The following is a 20667-nucleotide window of genomic DNA, read 5'->3' as shown; positions in this document are numbered from 1 at the left end:
TAAGCCCCATATGACGTGATCCAGAAGCCAAACTTAGGACTAGAAACTAAAGTCAGGACTTCTTGGCCTGTGCTGCATCCATTTTTTTTTTTAAGTATATTTTTGGGGCTTTTTATGCCTTTATTAAACAGTACAGTAGAGAGACAGGAAATGGGGAGGCAGAGAGAGGGGGAATGACATGCAGTAAAGGGCCGTCCGATGCAGGATTTGAACCAGGGCCGACTGCAGCGAGGACTGTAGCCTCTACTCATGGGGCGCCTGCTCAACCCACTGCGCCACTTGACGCCCCTGTGCTGCATCAATTTTGACCATTTTGTTTTTTAATCTGTATCTCACAAGTCTCTCGTTTTCATGGAAACACAATACTGTTCCACTGGAGTTGTTCTTTGAAGAGGTCAACTCTCTCTCAGTGTTTGTTTTTGTGGTAAAATCCAGTTAAGATTGAACAGGATGGGCGCTCACTGTGATGTAACTCCATTACATGAATTGGGATTTAAAACTGCCAGTGAATCCTTTGCATGCTTTAAAAACACGGTTCACCACCAGGACATCACAGGACTGTAGGGACACTGAATAATTTTCCTGTGGACAAACATTCAGATGTGTCAGCCTAAAGTACATTATGATATCTTTCAGCATTCAGGCATATAGCATGAAAAGATTTACAGTACGCTTGTTCTGTTCCTGTAAACAAAGTGTGCTTTTACGTCAGAAACTAACTGGAGGAGCTGTGGCACACTTTAACGGCTCGATTCATATTCATCCTCATCGTGCATTAGTGTTTTGAGCTGTCCTGGTTTGTGACCCCCGGGGTGTTAGCTCAGAGCGTTCATATTGCTCTTTAGATGTTAGCTTCAGGTTTATGCCATGATGGCGACTCCTGGCCGCGAGGATCAAATCAGTTCATGAAAAGACATAAATCTGCTTACAGCTGAAAAGTGCGGGGTTTATCCTGATGCCTCAGATTTACGTATAATGTAACGGCAACATGTGCAACAACAATGTGTGTCATTAGGTTACTCCTGACTGCTCCTCTCCGATGATAATGGAGGACTTTCATACCGTCTACATTATGTGCTGAAAATAATGCCTCAGACGGAGCAGCATAATAATCAGTGGCACAGTGACCATTTCATTTCCTTTCCTTTCCTTTCCTTTTTTTCTTCTTTTTATTTGAGAGTGAGAGAGACGCCATCTGTTCCTCAGAACCAAACTAAAAGCCGCGGCATTTTGAATTATTCATTTTTCTAACTGTAACACATTGTTAGAGACATTTGGTCTTGCTCTAAAAGCTTACCTTAGGTCTTGAAGCAGTGTGCCTTTCCCTCACAGCTGAGGGAAGATAGTAATGGATCCCTGGAGAGAGGGATATGGGAGTTATCTATATCTCTCTGCCTCACTCATTCTCTCAGCTTGGGTCTCTCTTCCCTTAAATGCATAGGTCTGCCTGTCTTATTCCCACCTTTCCACCAGCTATCATCTCTGCCTCTGCAACAGTCCTGATTGACACAGAGATTGGCCATTACCACATCACATGGGTGATTGCATCCTTGGCACAGGTGGTGTCTTTTGTGAAAATACTCTGCTTTATACTCTGTACTCTTTAGCAGAAAGCACCAGCAACCACCATGTTTTGCTTTTTGCAGGATATTGAAGGAACAAATGGGTGTTACAGGTTGTTATTGGAATGTGTGATGTTTTGCACCGACTTCAGAGTCAACCTTCAAAGAGAGTTTACCCATGATTCACTGCTTCGCTACACACAAATTTATCCAACACGCTGTCCGTGTCTTTGTCCGGCATCTCCAAAGAAAGATGTTGTTGCCTTTTAAATGGCTTTGTTGCTGTCTGCACTGTTACAAAGAGATTATGTGTGTTCGTGAATGATAGGTGGTCACCCTCATAGATAACATCTGTCCACATTTCCACGTTACAGGGTCCCGAGCACGGTTTGAGGACAGCACGCCACGGATAGTGGAGGACCCCTCGGATTTGATCGTCTCCAAGGGGGAGCCTGCCACCCTCAACTGCAAGGCAGAGGGCCGACCCACTCCCAGTATTGAGTGGTATAAAGATGGTGAGCGCGTGGAGACAGACAAAGATGACCCCCGCTCTCACCGCATGCTCCTGCCCAGTGGCTCCCTCTTCTTCCTGCGCATCGTCCATGGACGACGGAGCAAACCAGACGAAGGCGTCTACACCTGTGTGGCCCGCAACTACCTGGGAGAGGCCATTAGTCGTAATGCTTCACTGGAAGTTGCAAGTAAGGCTCTATGTTATTGATCACTGTCCAAAAAGTGTGTGTGTTGTGTTCTTTTGCACTATAGATATATTGATGCATGTGTGTGTACGGTATACAGATGCTTCACTGTGTGTCCCAGATCTTTTCGCAGCCCTGTGGCACCTTTATGGAGGTCCACTGGAGAGTTGGCTGTGCTTAAAAATAATGACATGGAACAACCAAACTGTAGGAAGCAACCCCAAAAACAGATGGTGGTGTAGGTGGAGATAAATTCAGTAATAAGTGCTAGCCTGTGGATTTGTTCCTAATTTTAGCTTACTGCGAAAATAAATGAATAGATTTTGTCCTTGTTTTATTATATAAGGTTTTTAATTGCAGCTTTAGAAGTCACCATAAAAAACTTTTAGAGTGGGCTGTCCTGCCGTTGCCATCTTGGCAGTGCCTGACATCTGACTAACTCCTGGTCAATCCAAAAATTAACAAAGAGGTGGGGCGCACGTGGAGCTGAGACATTGTGAATGCTGTTTTGTGGCAAGCATACGCTCACTCACGTGGCACACCCTGAATTATGTATAACTTTCAAAAGCCCTAATACAATTTAAACAGGTGAGTTATATAAAAATTCACCTCCCTGTACATTTGTCATGAAGAAGGAAATTATCTGTAAAGACCGAAACTGTAAACAGCTGTAAACATGTTAATTTCTGCTGTAAAGTTTTAACGTGAGAGTGTATGAGGATTGAATCGCTTTTGGAGCCAGCGCCAAGTGGCCATTCAAGGAACTGAAGTTTTCGGCACCTCGCCTTGGAGGTTGCTGCTCGTGTGAAATGGGCTCCCCCGTGGCTTCGCTCTTTAATCTTTGTTGACTCTCGCTCCCTAATTTGCTGTCATATTTCTACTTAATGTAATAAGGGCAAAAAGAGACCTAAATAATAATATTAATACAACAAAGGAACATTTAGGATGTCTCTTTTCATATTTTAGTCCAATATAACTATTGCTCATGACTGAAGTGGATTGGGTATCTGCCATGACGTGACCAATTCACATTAAATACTGTTTTTTAATGTATGGTAAATACATTTTGAATTTGGGAAATCTACTAGAACCAATAAAAGACCGGTATTTAATCAGATTCTGTTTTCCAAAACTTCGCTGTAACTGAACAGAAGAAACTCAAACACTCTTTGTATCATAGTGGATCCATTATGCTATGCACTTCACCAACACAGCTGTATTCTGTATATTATGTTCAGACTCAAAAACAAGTGCTTGAGATGATTTTTGTTAAACTCAAGTGTTTTGGAAAGCAGTAGGAGGCTCGTGCTTCTTGTCCTAATCGCTGTCTTTGTTGCCAGAGTCTTAATAATGGAGGTGGTGGTAAGTGTTTTCATGACTAATAGAGAAAAATATGAGAATAACACACAGGCTCACAAATGACTTGTACCTGCTTGACAATACTAATGATATCATGAGGAATTCATGTTTCATTTTATTTCATGTTTATTTAGATTACTCAATAAAAACATTGAAACTATGTATCATATTGTTCAATTCTAAAATTTAATTCAGACGTTTTAACAAATTCAATTAGGACAAATTACAATTGAAGATTTTTCCCCACAAAAAAGTACATATTTCAGGTTTCCTGCTTTTTCTTGTAATTTATATTTTTTTTTAATAATTTTGAGGTTTGGACTGTTGGTCGGGCAGAACAAGTACTGTAAAAGTGTCATTTTGATGTCTGGGTAATTGTGATGGCATTCATCGCTATTTTCTGAAAAGTAAACATTCAATCCATAATGAAAATGATAGTTGTATGGTTTTCAATACATGGGCTTTTACTTGTAATTGAGTATTTTTACAGTGTTGTGTTTGTACATTTAATTCGATCTGAGTACTTCTTCTACCACTGGTTGGGGACAGCCATCTTGAATGTTTCTAAAGATAGCACAGACACTGTGACTGAGACCACCACACCTCTCTGTGTGTACCATCAAGATCATGTGTGTAAGCATACCAGGTATAGCTGTGTTTTCTTTGTATAGACATGTTGCTGAAGAGTACACCGGGGGATTATGTGCTTTCTCATGTCTTGGTGAGCGCACTGAGATAAAAACCTTCCACTATTAGCCGTGTGTATTATTTTCCCTCCTTTGGTCTAGGACACGTGCCATTGTCTTCCTTCCTTCCTAATTGTGCCAGTGTGGTTCGGCCCTGGGCTGAACTGCAGCTCTCTTTGGCATGAGGAAATGGATTAGTCAGTGGGTTGATTAGGGGAAGGAGCATAACAGATTAGCAAGGTCAAATTGTCCTTGTTAAAAAAACACATAACAGCAATTTGAGCATGGTCTTATCTTCCACCATACTGAGGCTTCCTTACTGACAGTGTGTGTAAGTGCTCATGGCTGGCTGACCTCATCTGTAGCTCGTGTCCAAAAATAGGGACATCCTCCTCACATACACTGTATATTGGGAACCATAAGCAGCTGCAACTAATGCAAATATCCGAGCTGGGACAAGATACTGTCACATTGCCTCTTTCAAATTGTTGATAATGAAATTTCTCTTCGCGTGGAGCTGCAGATTACAGTACAGTCATTTCAGTAAAGGGATGACTCACCTGCAAGCACTGAGTGACTAAAAGTATTAATAAGTGTCTGTTTTGTTCTAATCTCATCGCCTCCGGCCAGTGAGGGCATATGCTAAGACAGCATGGTGGTGGTCTTAGACCCCCCCCCCTCCCCTCTGTGTGAGGTTGTGCTGACTGTGGGGTAAATAGTGACCCAATTAGCTCTGGCAGGGAGGTGGGGGAGTATGCAGTGTTAATGAGCGGCCAGTTTTAAGCTGGTGGTCTTGCAGAAGTGTGTGTGTGTGTGTGTGTGTGTGTGTGTGTGTGTGTGTGTGTGAGGCAGGAGTCTGAGGGACAACAGGTGGGAGGAGGAAGAGCTTAAAGCCCCCACTGAGTAGTAATTAATACCAATGCATCTGTTGGACTGTTAGTGCAGCTCTGAGTAGGACACCGGCACTAACCTGGTTTTAACCACATTAATTACTCATTAATTGTCAGTGAAGGATGCATAATGTATTGTGCTGCATGACAAAGAGTTTTCTCTGCAGTGTCCTTACAGACTTGCTCTTCACTCTATCCATGCTAAGCTGGAATTGCATCTGTGGAGATACACGTCTCTTCAGACCTACGTGGCCTGTGAGTCACATTGCTCTCACAGCATTACAGCTCATTTCACAGTCAAGAGTGATATCAGAGCTGAAACATGTTGAGTGAATGCCAGGCGCTCATATGAACAGTGCTGCTGACTATTGTAATAAATACATTTTTCACAGGTAAAAGTACAAAAAATTGTCTGGGTTGCAAGTAGTAATGTGAATTTGAGTTAACATTCAAGGCCAGGATATGTGTATGTTCTGGAAGCAATAGTGATTAGCTTTGGCGATTAGCATTAGTGGTCCACAGACTTACATAAATATGATTAACATAAGCGATTCACACCGTCAGAGTCAGTGCAGTACAGCAAAATGTTTACTTAATGCATCCAGTAGTACTCCAGTAGTAACTGTGTTTTTATTTTATAGCTTTTGCTATTACCTATAAACTGTGTTTTATTTATTTAGACTGTGTAAAATTTAAGAATATTGCAGTAAGCTGATATAACCCTGTCCGCCTGTGGAGAATTACTCCGGTAGGTTGGAAAGCTAAGTTTATTGCCCAGCCAGCAAAGACTAGGTAACAGGGCGAACTAAGCTTCACGATAGAGCTCTACATTTTATGTTAAGGTGATTCCAGGCCTGTTCCCAGACAAGAGCGATAGCAGAGCTGAAGCTTCACAGGGAACCTCTGTAATGAAATGTGCAATTGAATTGCACCAGTCTGGACCCAGTGTTTCATTCTGAGCCTGTACCATATGCAGAGGAGCCAATCTGCACACTTCCCAAATCTCAACATAGTATGGACCTTTGTGGCTGATTTGATAAAAAAAAATCCTATTGGGAACTTTGCTCTATTTTTTTATTGCAAAGGTTGGGCGCACATTTCAGCCCAGTTCTGCCACAGGTGATCTTCTACAGCACAGGAAAATAAATTCCTCTTTCAACGCACTTAATATCATTGTCTACACACCTTTCTTTTACTGATAGCTTTCTGGGAAATGAATGATTTGGGAACACAAACTACAACACCTTAATAGATTAATGTCATCATATTGATTGTCTTGTCACTGATGAATCAACGCACAATTTGAAATGCTCTGAGACTTACTGGTACATCCAGAGTAATAAGGTTAGAAATGTTTTGTTAAAGCACAACCTTGCGTATCTAAAGAGACATAGAGCCAAGTCAGTTCTTATGGTAGCTGAAGTAAAACTCACCATTGCTGACAACAATCCCCTTTTGTTTTAAGCCACAAATTTAGTTTAGCTTTATGAGTCCAACAGTGTGTATCTGACCAACAGTCTAAAACTTTTTTTTCTTATTCAGTACTATAGAAAATAAACCATCACTGCTCAATTATGTTGAGATAGCCATATTGAATACATGTAACACTGCTATTGACCTGCGCAGGACAACAAATTCAATTTAACTTGATTGTTGGTACATTCATGACAGTGTAACTCGTCCCCCTAATGTTTTAGCTAACATTACCCCATTTAAGGTGGGACAGGTTGTGTTTCCTATTATTTCCCAAAAAGCTGTAAGCAAAGAGAAGACACCTGTAGACAATGGCAGTTCAGTGAAAGGAATAAACAGAGTCACGCCCATAATTTAGGCACAATACTTACTATGGGGTTAAGAATAAGGTGGATGTACCTTTTGTATCTCTAATAATAGAGGAAATTATAACTGAGACAAATGCTCACTTCACCTCTGAGTCATAGAGGTTTGTGTCACAACATAATTTCTCAAAAGGATTCAAAAACCTGGATAGATTTCTTGGTTCAGTACAGTCAGTGCACATTTGCAGTTGGAGAGATTTAATGCCTAAATGCTTGTTGCGAGCAGCCCAAAGTCCACAAGTTATGTTTTTTGTATACCCACTGTTGCTCCCTTCTGGACTACCTCATGGTAAGGAGCTTGCTTTGCTCAGATATGCCAGCAGCAAGTATTATTCTGTCTTTTTCTGTCCCTTTTTTTTTTTTTTTTTTTTTTTTAATACCAAGCTGCCAGTGATCAGCTGACTTGCCTGGCTGTTGAAAAACCAGAATAATGAGACAGTAGGAGTGGAACAGAATATATCCCTCTATTCCTATAAACAGTGTGTTTTGTTTTGCTTTTACAGAAAACAAAAAGAAAGGTGGAGGAAACAAGAGAAGTGTCTTTTTCAAATTCGTGGACGTCTGCCTGTCTCGGTGAGGAGACGGTCACATGGTGTTGCGGGATTAGAATAAAGTAGGACAAATAAAAAATAAAACTTGCTTAAAAGGCTTTAGAGCCAGATGTTCCTCTTACTCCTGATGAGGGATTACGAAGGAATCAAAGTTCTGGTTGCAGCTTGTTTCTTGGCTTCTTCTGCTCTGCGTTCTCTTTTCACTGGAGACAATCTGCAGATATATATCATCCCTGATGAATATGATTTAGCGTAGTTGTTTCTGGGTGCATTGAAATTGTCAGCCAAAATTTCACTCTGCTATTGTGCAAACCATCACAGCTATGGTTTATATGAGCCCTGTCAAGCCTTTCTAATAATGCAGAATTTGTTGTCCTCATGCAATGTCTGTTTGTAATTGAAACATCATTACATTTTCGGAAAGTGGAGGAATTTATGGCCAAAAGTTTCTCATAAAGGCCATTTGCCCTGGAGTCACTTCTTATCCTCCATCAACACAATCAGACAATGGATGGATTAAAGCAATCTCTCTTCTCTGTAGGCAAAGCCTCCATTAGCTGTGACAGGGCAGTATCATGGCAATGGGATTAGACCACCTCCCTAACGGGTTTATTGCTCTCAGAAATAAAAGAACAATAGGAGCCAGACACTGGGTTGTCTCAGGCTCTCAAAAATGAGCACTTCCACTGTCCTTTAACCTCTCCGTCCAGCCTCCTACCTGTCAGCCGTGAAAACGCTGAGCTTGGTAACTGTTCGTACATCTGTCCAGCCCACGCTGTCTGCTCCCCACACTCACTGTCACCTCAAGTTTAGCACAAAAGCTTTTTTTCCCTAACCTGTCAGTCACACTCACCCGTCATGTTTCTTTCAACTTGCTGGTTATGTAAATGGTCTGTGAACTGTTAAGTAATTTGCCCTGTGGCTGCTTGATTTTCAGCAAAGTCATAATCAATTAAGAAAAAAAAAAAGCGCCGTGCACAACATTAATCAGCCCTATACATACAATACAAAGTACGGATGGAGTACATAGAATTTTCTGGTGATTAATCTCTTCTCCTCCCTCTGCTCATTTTTCCAAAAACACTAACAGATGGCCTTTCTGCAGCTCCTCTCTACTTAACACTAGAGATAAATGTCACTTAAAAATCGAGTGATGAATATTCTCGGTGAGATTAAATCTCCTAATCTGTATATCCCTGTAATATTAAAGTTATGAAAATGAATGGGCACTCTCGGAATAGCGCCCACAGAAATAATGATGAAACCACTGAAAGTAATTTAGCCCTGGGTTGCCATTATTTAAGCTCACAGGAAGTGCCTTGGGGACTGTAAGGCAGGGCCAAACCTCAGCCGCCCTGAAGTAACCATGCTCCTTGTCTGAGCCCAGTGTGGACAGACGGAAGCGAGAGCATGGAGCCTGGTTTAGGAGATTACTTGGCAGACCTAGTTGTGTTATGTTTGAGAAGTAAAGCTAGGGACAGTGGCCCTCATAGGGGGGTTGGGGTTTCTGACGAGACTGGTTGATCATCATCACATACAAACATCCGTGGGAAACTCTGTTTGGCATGGGGGGCTTTAAAGTCGGAGCAAGGAAGGATCACATTAACTTGAACACAGCTTCAAAGAAAATTTTGGAGCTAGTGTTGCGCAGTGTTTGGGGACATATTCTGCTCTCTGGCATGTGTTTCAACCCTCAAATGTCCCACTTTCTGAGAGTCTGTGCCTGGGGATCTGGGTTTCAAATGCTAAAGGTGTGTGCGTGCATGTGCATGTGTGTCTGTTTGTATCTGTGGGTGTATGTGTGTGCATTTCAGGGATTAGCTCTCTGCCCATAACTTTTTCACTTCAGTCACCATGGCAGTGAAACAAAGGTCTCTGTGCGCCCATCTAACCAGGCCTTACAGACGGAGGTCTAAAAATAATGCAGTGCTTTCAATTAGCCCTTCAGCTCTGCAAAGCATTTGAAACAGGCAGCCAAGTGAACAGGGTCGGTGTTATTTGGTGAACAGACCTTTGAGAGCAGGGTGAGTGCCTTTACTGGTTTTCGTTTCACCCATGTCTTTGTTATAGCTCCCGCAAAGGCTCCTAATTGTCCTGGATCTTTAGGGTGTTTTACTTCTCTGTGATATCAACACTATGCCTACAAGCTTCCCCAACCTCAGGTTTGTTCCTCCGATGTCACATAATCACCTTCTATGAGACGTATTACAGTGTTTGACTATGAATAATAATTAAAATATCACTGCAGCATAATGAGAGATTTAATAATGTCAGAGGTAAGAAGTTCTGAATGAGTCTTCATTTTGTAAAAGATTCCTCACTTTTCCTTAACCTAAATGTCAGGGCGTTAAAAAAAGAAAAGAAAAGAAAAACCCTGTTCTTCCATGTGGGAAAGAGAAGCCTTTCACTTAATTTCAATAAAGTTTCGTGTAAGAAAGCAATAAGTGTGATCGATCAACTTAATGTCACAGAGCGAGTAAAAAAAAAAAGGGGGAATCATGTATGGATTGACTGATGTCCAATTCAGACCTGAAAGAAAAGTTTTCTATTCATAGCCATTTACCCAAGACAATGATGGCCGTCAAATAAATGTGAGGAAGGATTTTCCCTCTTTAAATAGCTGTGATGAAGTCACTTCAGAAGAGCCTTGTGGGTATGAATATTGTACTAAAGGCCAAGGCTGCCATGTTGACACAGACCTGTATCAGCCAACTGGTGGATAATTAATGTGGCATAGATTTAGTTATATGTACTCATAGTAATTGGCTTAGAAGTAAGTGCTTAGTTAAGTTGATTTAAGGTGGATTACAGTAATGTCCCAATGAGACTAACTAGATTACACCAAGGTTTGCTAGTTACTCTTGCTATGCCTGTCGAGGCTTCTGTTCTAGCACGGTAAGTATGCAGTTCATAACGATAACGTTTCAAATTCGTAGTCATTTTTTTTAAACAATGGGTCTTTGGTTTATTTCTGATATTATTATTATTTCTCTTGTTAAATCAAAGCAGATGTTTTGTCTGCTAAAAGGAGAACTGTCACTAGCAAAATTTATCAACTATAGCTCACGTTAGCTAATGCTAACTCTGCAACTTGGTGGAAAGCTTTGTCTCTAGCTGACTTGTTGTATCATGCTAACTTACACTAGAACAGATAAACACACAGTTTGATCCATTCCTTTGAGTTTTTTCCATGAATTTTTGAATTTGGAAAGTATATAAAAAAAGACACTTCCCTCCAAACTCTTGACTGGCCTGCCATGTCTAATTTTGGTTTTTAACCAATGATTGGATGATTGCTTTTTGGGGTTGGGGTTTAGTGATCATTCAACCAATGATTAATAAGTGTGTAAGAGGGTTAATGTTTAGTTTGTTGCCACATTGACAGAAAAGCAGATGATCGTTCATCTTTGTATCTGTGAAAGTTCGCTAAAATATTCATGAAAGTGAAAAAGGAGATTGCATTGATTGATTATGCTGCAATGATAAACTTCGGTTGAGAAAAAAAAGAGCCTGTAGGCAACAGGATGTGGTCCAACATGACGACTGAAGCTGTTCATGTGTGTATGTGTGTGTGTTTGAAAATGTGAGCCTGTCAGCATTCAAGTATGAGTTTCCATTGTGCATGAGGTCTCATGAGAAGGATCAAGTTCACAGTTCACACTGAGGCTTTCATCTGTCAATCACAGCAAAAGATTAGAAGATATCAAAGGTTGCTGTGTCAAACTTCTCATCCTGTCGTCATCCACAGGGTGGCGGGAGTGCAAACGTCAGGGTTCACACAGGGTTAGACTTTGCTCATTCAGTGCTGATGTGATTTGAGTCCAAGCTGTGCTGCAGATTCGTAAGATAGCGTTTGAAATCAAAGATACAATCCTTTCATTAATGCAGAAGCCATTTTTTCCCCCTCACACATGAGCTAAATTATGAATGCACTGTTATTTGTTTACTCCATGTTGGACTGAGAGATGTGCATTATTCATCTGCTCTGACAGGAGAGACAGCAGAGTAGGACACAGGCCTGGGAAAACATTAAAACAGAGCACAGTCTAACAAGGATCTTGCCAGGGTTTTGAGCAGTCATGCACATACAAACACAATAATCGACGTTCTCTCAATAAGCGTGTTTTCAGCCAACTCTCAGCAAGAAGGGGGCTCGCTCAAGAAAACATGCCTAAATGATTTCCAAGACAAGTTGGTGTTTCTTTTGATGATAGCTGGTCATCTGTCTGTGCTGCTGCTTGCCGACCTGTGGGTCTGATTTCCAGGCTTTGTTTTAAATACATCAGGCAGACAGGGCTTCTGAAGCTAATTAGATTTCTTTGTGTTTTCATCTTAGTCCTGAGAGATGATTTCCGGCAGGCCCCGAGCGATGTGGTGGTGGCTGCTGGTGAGCCTGCTGTGTTAGAGTGTGTGCCTCCACGTGGACATCCCGAACCCACCGTGTCCTGGAAACGCAACAACGTCCGAGTCAGCACCAAGGATGAACGCATCTCTGTGAGTTCAACAAAAACACTGAGCAAGGACTCTCATGTGTCCTTTTCAAAAATAATGAGCAAATAAAAAAATATTAAACTTTGCTTTACCCTCTGGTGGCTCAGCTTTACAAGCTCATTTCCTCGTTAACTTGTAGTATTTACAATACCAGTCAAAAGTTTGTTTTTTATTGTTTTCAAAGATAGACCACAGTTTAATTCTAAAAGCAACATTTTGGGTAAATCTGTTTGAAATGATGCGCAAAACCTAGTACAGTGCATTGAGCATTTTAATCAGTGTAAGTGTCATATAGCCTGTGTGATTGTGTTTTTTCTAACTGTAAATAACAATGTTTAATGTAGTAGGTCAGTCAATACTCTGTATTTTTCTCATAATTAATAAACCCCATGAAAAGACCAAAACTACTAAAGACCTGAAACTATATTAGCAAGTGTTATCTGTGTAGCCAAAGCTTGAGCTTGTTTCTCTGTGCCAGACAGAAACTATTAAAATTACATTAGTGAGTTTTGCTGAAAGCATTTAGAGACTGACTAAAGCATTGTTGGTTTTGATCTTTTCATGGGAGTTGCTGACAGTAACAAAAACATAGAATCTCACATCCTTATCTTTTAAGCAGAGAGCAAGAGGTTAGCCCTTTATTTCCACTTTTATTGTTTTGTTTTTCATTATTTTGAGGACATTAGCTGATTTACAACATTTTAGTTTTTAACAAGTATTACATGAACTATAATGTAAAGCATCAATGGTAAGGGCCTTTCTCCAGAACGTTTTTATAAACCCACAATTTATTACCAACATTCTGCAGTCCTGGGGAAAGGCAGAGGCACACATTTACAATGGCAACGTTTTAAAGTGTTTCAATAGCCCATAATTCAATGCAATTGGTTTTCTCTAGCCTGGAAAATGTCTCTGATTCTGCTTGTCACTTTTGTTCTCTCCTCTCGAGTAAAAACCAACAGATGGACATGATCTCTGGTTGTTTTTGACAGGCATTTTTCATATTATTGAGATCTTTTACTTAAAGTAAAAAAAACAACAACACCACACTATACAAATACTGCATTATAAGTAGAAGTACTGCATTCTAAATGTTAGTGTTTATGTGCATAAAGTAGCAAAAAGTTGTCAATAAAGAAAACTGGCCGCTGTGAGTGTCACAATATTAAATCTACACATCACATACTGATGCATTCAAGCATAAATAGCATATTACTTTTGTGGTTGGTAGAGGTGGAGATAATAGGCTATAAATTAGCATAAAATAAAAATATTCAAGTTAAGTACAAGTACCTTGATACCGGAGTAAATGTACTTACATTCCACCACTCTAAAAAAGCATACCACAGTGACTCATTCACTGTTTTGACTGTGAGCGATGAATGATTTATAAAATTTTTTCCATTAAAGGTTGGGATGATAGCATTGAGTTGTATCCATCTGGTGTCTTCATTCGGGGCACCCTGAACACTGAAGCTGTCACTATGCTGTTTTTCCAGATGCGTGGGGGCAAACTTATGATCTCTCACACCAGAAAGAGCGACGCTGGCATGTATGTTTGTGTGGGCACAAATATGGTTGGAGAGAGAGACAGCGATCCCGCCGAGCTGGTGGTGTACGGTGAGTTCCCGATGTTCATGCAGTAAATCTTTGTGCAGCAGTATCACATCTTTTAAAAGGTGCATAGGCTGGACATGTCTGAAAATTTCTCTCCTACTGCAGAGCGTCCTGTGCTGGTACGAAGGCCGGTGAACCAAGTGGTCATGGAGGAAGAGACGGTCGACTTCCTGTGTGAGGTCCATGGAGATCCCGCTCCCACTGTGCGATGGCGCCGAGAAGAAGGAGAGCTTCCCCGCGGGAGGTGAGAGTCACGGACATGAGCACAGACAAACAGAGAGTCAGACTGGTGATGCACATACAGGGACTGAATAAGAAACAGCTTTACCAGAGCCGAGTTGTGTGTTGAATTATTAGCACATGTGACCCAGAAAACATGTGGAGTAATTGTTCATTAATTCATGTCTTTCTATCAGTCTGCTAATATAAATTCATAAATGGAGGCAACCAAAGAGGATTCATTAGTTGGCAGAATCCTCCTGGGACCCGTTTCATCATGTTTTCCATCTGAACTCAATATGATGTATATTTAGCTAAGCCTATTAAATAATTACATTTTTTCACACAAAAAGTAATCACTTATATATTACTGCCAATAATTATATTATGTATGTGGGGTAGAAAATGCTGCTACACATTGTATGTCAAGCTGGAGTACTATCATTTATTTTTCATTATAATAAGCCATATGGTTTTGTATGTTTGAGTCCAATCATGGTTCCTAGATGGCATCAGCATTAATGCCTAAAAATATAGTTTGGTAATAATTAAATGTAACAAGGAGCGGTTTAGTTCTAAGGTAGTGGTTATTCTTCTAAAGGAATTTAGTTTTGGTTTGAAGCTAGAGCCAGTAGCTGATTAGCTTAGCTTAGCATAAAGACTGGAAACAGGGGGAACAAAATCTGCCTACAAGCACCTCTAAAGCTCATTAATGAGCATGTCTGTGCAAAAACTACAATGTAAAAAGGACATTTTGCTGAGTGTTCTAGACCCTTGACTATTAATTAACCTCTATCAATTACTTAAATATGTTAATTACTTAATGTTATGTACAGCTGAGAATTATTGACAAACTGTGATGTGTAAAAAATGTATGCATTCAGTAAATACTTCCAGGCCTTTCTGGATTCTATGTGGTATTAAAAAGATCTTGAAAAGTCTTTAACTGATCTCGTTGCGTGCTGCAGAAACCTTATATAAAGACGTTTACTTTTGTAGCGAGATTGTAAAGTATGACTGTGCCCATGTATCAGAGACCTAACAGATAAATGTAGGTACTGAACAGTCTCGCCAAAACCTGTTCAAGGTACAGAAACAACAGTCATGGTGAGTTTATTTGTTCACCTTGAGAACAGCTAAGTGAGATGATGAAAATCTTATGCAATTGTTGTTTTTCAAGTTTGTCGTGTCATTTATCTGTTTCTTCTCTATTATTTCTTTCATCCTTTTCTTCTATTGTGTATAAGTCCATGAAATAAAGTGAATTTAACTGATTTGATTCATTTTGTACCTTGCATGGATGGAGACAGCTGATTTAGCTCTTTGTACTCTGGTTGAACTTGGTTATTTAAATAATTCTTCTCTGCAAAGTCCATTTATCTAATCTACAGTTTAGAAATAAAATATTATTCCTCCAAAATATAGTGAGAAATCCTCCAATGGGTTAAGATAATCTTACTTGTTTCTAATTGATTTTCAACTGTTTCAAGAATTTTCCTGGAACCAGCAGCAATATCTAAGGCAGACAGGACACATTGTTCTACTCGTTTCAAGATAATGTCACCTGATTGGAAAAAAAAATCTTTGCAACAGGCTGATTGACAAGGAAAGAAATGATATTATCTTGTACCACTGGCAGATTTTCCTCACTTTGTGTAGATTAACATGGCCATTTATTTTTTTGCTATGCTTCTCTGTTAGATCTTTCATTATCTCTCTTTTTCTCATTCCCAGGTTTGAAATTCGCAACGGCAACAGCCTCCGTTTGTTCCGCGTGAAAGAGCAGGATGAAGGGACGTATACCTGCACATCTGAGAACAGTGTGGGCAAGACAGAGGCCTCAGCCATGTTGCAGGTCCACGGTAAGAAACACATCATGCATACTGTATATGACAAACCCCCAACCCCACCCCACACACACACATACTTAGGCATGCATAAAAAAGCTCTCATACATAAGGTAACATACAGTCACATGGCAACAGCCTCATTCAAAAACCTGTCCCCATTTCCTGTCCAATTCTCTGTGTTTTTATATCAGTGTGTCTCTGTGAGTCCCTGTCCAGTGGTGCTGCCAGGAGCTTATGCTAACCCGTATGGATTACGCCATTTGACAGATGTTTGGGAGATGTGTACTTTAACTCACTGCCAGAGAGCAGTCCCAGTATTAATAAGACATGACTCTCTCCCACTCTCTTCCTGCCTCTTTATCTCTCTCCTCTTCGCCGGCTCGCTCCCTCTACCCTTCTTTCCTCTCACTGTGTGTGTGTTGTGGTTTAAATTGTCTCAGATGACTTCATGAAATCCAAACCGAGCAGTTTCCCATTCACTCTGCTTCTTCTTATTCTTTTTTCTCTTTTTTTTTTTTTTTTGCTCTTTTCCATTTTTCATGTTATCACCAGTTTTGTTTTGTAGCTCAGCATTTCATCCATCTCATTAATTTTCCATCTCTCTCCATCATGTTTCAAACCCTATCATCATTCCAGTTGGCCCGTTCCGTAAGTTCACTTTCCATCTAATTCTTCTGTAAAAAAAAAAAAAAAAAAGACATTTGTGCTCAGTAATTTAGAGAAAAATAAGTGCTCTTTTCTGTATGGTATTCTTAATGGTTTTTAAACCAACAATCAATGCCTAATGGTGTAAATAAGTTTTTCCATTAGGTACTGACATGTTGACAACATGCCTGTTGCTGTAGTAAGGCATTAAGTAAGCCTCAGACAGTGACTTAATGTACACCAGATTAAGGACTATCTAACACACATCTGCTGTGTCGAGGGGAGTGTGTCAGGATATTGTGACACCATGCAAATCCCTCTCTTGTTTGTAGCTACAGCAGTTTAAAATGCTGCTGAAAGACTTTTTATTACGTCGTCACTTCAAAATAAGGGCATGGTTTGACCTCAGGTTACATTGCTATCACTCTATTATTATTGGTGCTATTATTATTATTACTACTATTAATCATTTTGATAGTTACACACATGTGCTATTATATACAGAACAACAATACAAGTTATTATCAAAGGAGCACTCCACCCAATCATTATTGCTCTATGATGACCTTGTGGGAATAATAGACAGAGAAGATGAAAATAATGATCAAAATTGATGCAGGCGGAGAGATTCTGACTTTTAGTCCGTAGAAGTTAAATTCCAAAAATACTGGATCCTGCATTTCATGTAATGCAATTGCATAGATTTTTTTTGTTACACCTTCTATGAATGGTACACAGCCACATCTTTCTTCCATGCCCCCAGCTCCTTCAGAGCTGCAGAAGAAGATATTAAATCATACAATGTTTACAAGGCGTATTACTACTGCTCAGAGCTATGTATAAAATGTGTGTAGTGCTCCCTTAATAATAGTACTAGTAGTAGTAATAGCAGTAGTTGTTGTTGTAGCATCTCTTGTGTTAATTTTTACTATTATGATATTGTTACATTTTTGTCCATCTTTGGATATTTTTTTATTTTATTCATTTATCTTTGTTTAAAAACCTCAAGTTTAAGAATCTTTGTTTCAACAACGTCCTGGCCAGATTAAGCAGTGATAACAGCAGGTTATTGTTACACACTTATGTGCAACATAAAAGCGGTGCCGTTACCGCTCCGCTCCACAAAGCAAACCTCACACAACTACAAAACTGCTGTTGCCTCATTTATTGCACAAAAGTGTGTCTTAAATGAAATGCCAGGAGGTTTTACATTCAGCATGAACTCAGGCCAGACAAATATAGAAGTGTGAATAACCCACCAAAAAGAAACACCTGACCCGAACTGCCTGTCAAAATAAACAGGAGAAAATGTGCATGAAAGGAAATGTTAAGCTCATGTTTTTGGTACATGTGAAGTTGCAGCAAGTTGCAGCAGACTGGACTACCATGTGTTGGAAACTAATTTTGGCAAAAAAAAAAAAAAAAAAAGAAATCATGATTTCAGTAAAATCTGTCATCTTTTATTACAAAATACAGTAGTACGAATGTGGGGGCCAGAGTAAGATGGCTTTCCACCTTTGTCTTACCCTCAGGGTGTAATGAATGACCTAAAAAAGAGGAAATAATGATCACAGTGAAAGCTTCACACAGTAATTACAGTGTGCTGAGAAAAGAGGCAGAATATGCTGAGATATCAGATTGTGCAGAATTAGTTTTACGAAACACTACACTGATTACAATAACCGCCACAGCTTCCTGGACTTACTCGCTGTTTTGGTTACTTGAAAAGGAAAGGGGAGTTCACTGATGCTGCGTATGTTCAGTGACAGTGACTTAGATTAACAGACAGCCGCTCCCCTTACAGGAGGGTGTTGACCATTCTGATCAGCTAATGTCCAAAAACAGCAGATAAACAGTAAATCAGATTCAAAATCCATGGAGAATGATGATTCTTCCCACTTCAGACACCAATTTCAATCATAATGTCTCCTGTTGGGAAAGAAATCCAAGACCCCATTGTAAATAGAAATTATTGTCTACATGTAACTCGTTCATATGCAGCTATTTTACACACCAGGTAACTATTAACACAGAATATATCACGTGATCAAAATTTGAATACAAATTATGAAATCATAAATAAAGTTGCCAGCAAGAGTCAAACAGAAGAGGTGCCTTGAAGACTGAGAGCTGTCTGAAATAACAGAATACATGAGACCAATCTAATTCTAAAATACAATAAGTGTACGAGACTAACGCCACAGATTTGTTTAATGACATTACAGCATCTCAAAATAAACAAAAAAATCATCATCAGAACCCTGTGATGATGATGAAGCTGTGAGACATCTTCAGTGTTTGGGAACATGCTCTCGTTGAGAACATTAAGACATGAAACAGATGACTCAGTTTTCTTGTGTATCGAGCCAAATATGTGTGTGTGTGCTCCTGTGTGCATCTGCCTGTGCGTATGCACTGATTTATGAGTATGAATCAAGGCTATGGACGGTCTTCATCTGATGGCAAGTGTGAGCCAGATATTCAGACATGAGGTAGAGGGCAGTGGTCAGTGTAAATCCACAGAGGCGATGTGATGATGCGGATAGCACAGTGATCTGACCCGAGCTGGAAATTGGCAGCTCTGCTCAGACCTTTCCCAAAATAACTGAGTAAATGTCATCATGAAGGCGCTGCCTTGTGCTGTGATGATTAGTTTTTTCAGAGGACACAGAGGTGATGCCCCTCATTAAAGATGAGAGGGCGATGAGAGTGTAGTGACACATCTAAAGCTCAAAAGGTTAAAGAGAAAACTCTTAAATCTTGCTTGTTAAGAGCTAATGAGTACTTTGTTGACACAGCTGAGCAGTGGTGGAAAGTAACTGAGCACATTTACTTAAGTATTGTACTCAAGTTCAGGTTTCATGTACTTTTTTTCATGCCATTTTATACTTTTACTCAGAGTCAAAATATTGTTTTTGTTACAGCTGTTGTTACCTGTTACTTTTGATAATTAGGTAGATTTCTACATAAAAAACATACATTATGATGAGATTATGAAATACAATAAATTGTTAAAGATTAAACCAGTAATTCCCACAGAAAAGCAATATCTAGTTGAGACTCCTTGTCACATTTCAAATGTCTTTGAGGTATTTTTTACTCTTTAAATGACTTACATGGTTTAATTTAGATAGTTTGTTCCACGCCCAAAGTAAAATCATCTAATATTTCTCAACCGCCCCTCCCGCTGTCATCTCACGACCCCTCAAGTTTATCCTGTGGCCCTTTGGAGGGGCCCAGTCCCTAGGTTGGTAACCACTAGACCATTATCTAAGCGTGTATGAAGTAGTTAAAACTAGCTCCATCTCAGCGAGCTACAACAGTAAAGTGCTGCTTTCACAGCGGTGCGTCAGTGATCTATCTGAGCATGTAATATAGAATAATTCATCGCTTACTGTCTTTTACTTTTGATACTTTGATCATGATACTTTTGGTAATTTTACTTAAATGAATACTTCTTTCACCTCTTAAAGGTGTTGATTGCACAACTGAAAGACAGAATTGAAAAAGCAGGAGTTTTCATTCTTTAACTGTGTGGTGACACTTCTTTCCCTCTTCCAGTTCCCCCTCAGATTGCCTCAAAGCCCCGAGACCAGATTACCACACAGGGGAGGAGCGTCACTTTCCAATGCGGCACCACAGGAAACCCTCCACCTGCCATCTTCTGGCAGAAAGAGGGCAGCCAGGTAAAGGGCTGGAGCAGGGAACGAGACAAAGGAAAATATTGCAGCAACAGAATACATTTGCTCTTTAACAAGCCTTAGGTAGTTATTTATGTGTGATTAGGGGATTTTTTGAACCTTACTGATACTGTATTATTTATAATATCAATAACAAGAGATTCACACATTCTTTGTTTTAAAGGCGAGAATGATTCACCGCAACATGAGCAGGTTTTGTCTGAGTTAGGCTAATCATACTTTTTCTGACACTTCTTTCTCTCCAAGTGAAACAGGCGAGAGACGAACAAAAGAGAGCAGCACATTTGCATTTGGCTCACAGACATGAGTACAGATAAAATGTTGGAAGGCATTGCAGCAATGCGTTGGCGAGAAATGTTTCTGCTGCTAGCGACCGCGGTGTAAGAGAACAGTGACGGGGGTGGGGGGGTGGGGGATGAGAAGAAACGAGGGGTGGCAGGAAGTACACCAGGTGTGGAAAGTGCGTCTTCGGGGCAAACCTGCAGACAACGCTGTCCTCCTTCCACATTGTACACAACTATAAATACCCTGTTGCTCAGCAGCAGCTGGGATCACTGAGT

General features: G+C 40.1%; 1 protein-coding gene across 3 annotated transcripts in view; it reads left to right on the top strand.

Moving 5' to 3' along the window:
• The window catches only part of LOC111652152 (roundabout homolog 2), a 51395-nt gene that overhangs the window by 8299 nt on the left and 22429 nt on the right, over positions 1–20667 (top strand). For all 3 annotated transcript variants that reach the window (XM_023402320.2, XM_023402321.2, XM_023402319.2), the window contains exons 2-7: positions 1937–2263; positions 11921–12078; positions 13575–13695; positions 13798–13936; positions 15646–15773; positions 19968–20092. In XM_023402320.2, coding sequence (XP_023258088.1) covers positions 1937–2263; positions 11921–12078; positions 13575–13695; positions 13798–13936; positions 15646–15773; positions 19968–20092 — 998 coding nt within the window. The remainder of the gene's footprint in view (positions 1–1936; positions 2264–11920; positions 12079–13574; positions 13696–13797; positions 13937–15645; positions 15774–19967; positions 20093–20667) is intronic.

Source organism: Seriola lalandi, unplaced genomic scaffold (assembly GCF_002814215.2).
Source record: "Seriola lalandi dorsalis isolate HSWRI2012SDOR001 ecotype SW California unplaced genomic scaffold, Sedor1 jcf7180002053927, whole genome shotgun sequence".
Lineage (NCBI taxonomy): Eukaryota > Metazoa > Chordata > Actinopteri > Carangiformes > Carangidae > Seriola > Seriola lalandi.
The sequence above is the reverse complement of the archived record's forward strand: the minus strand, read 5'-3'. Positions and strand labels throughout refer to the sequence as shown.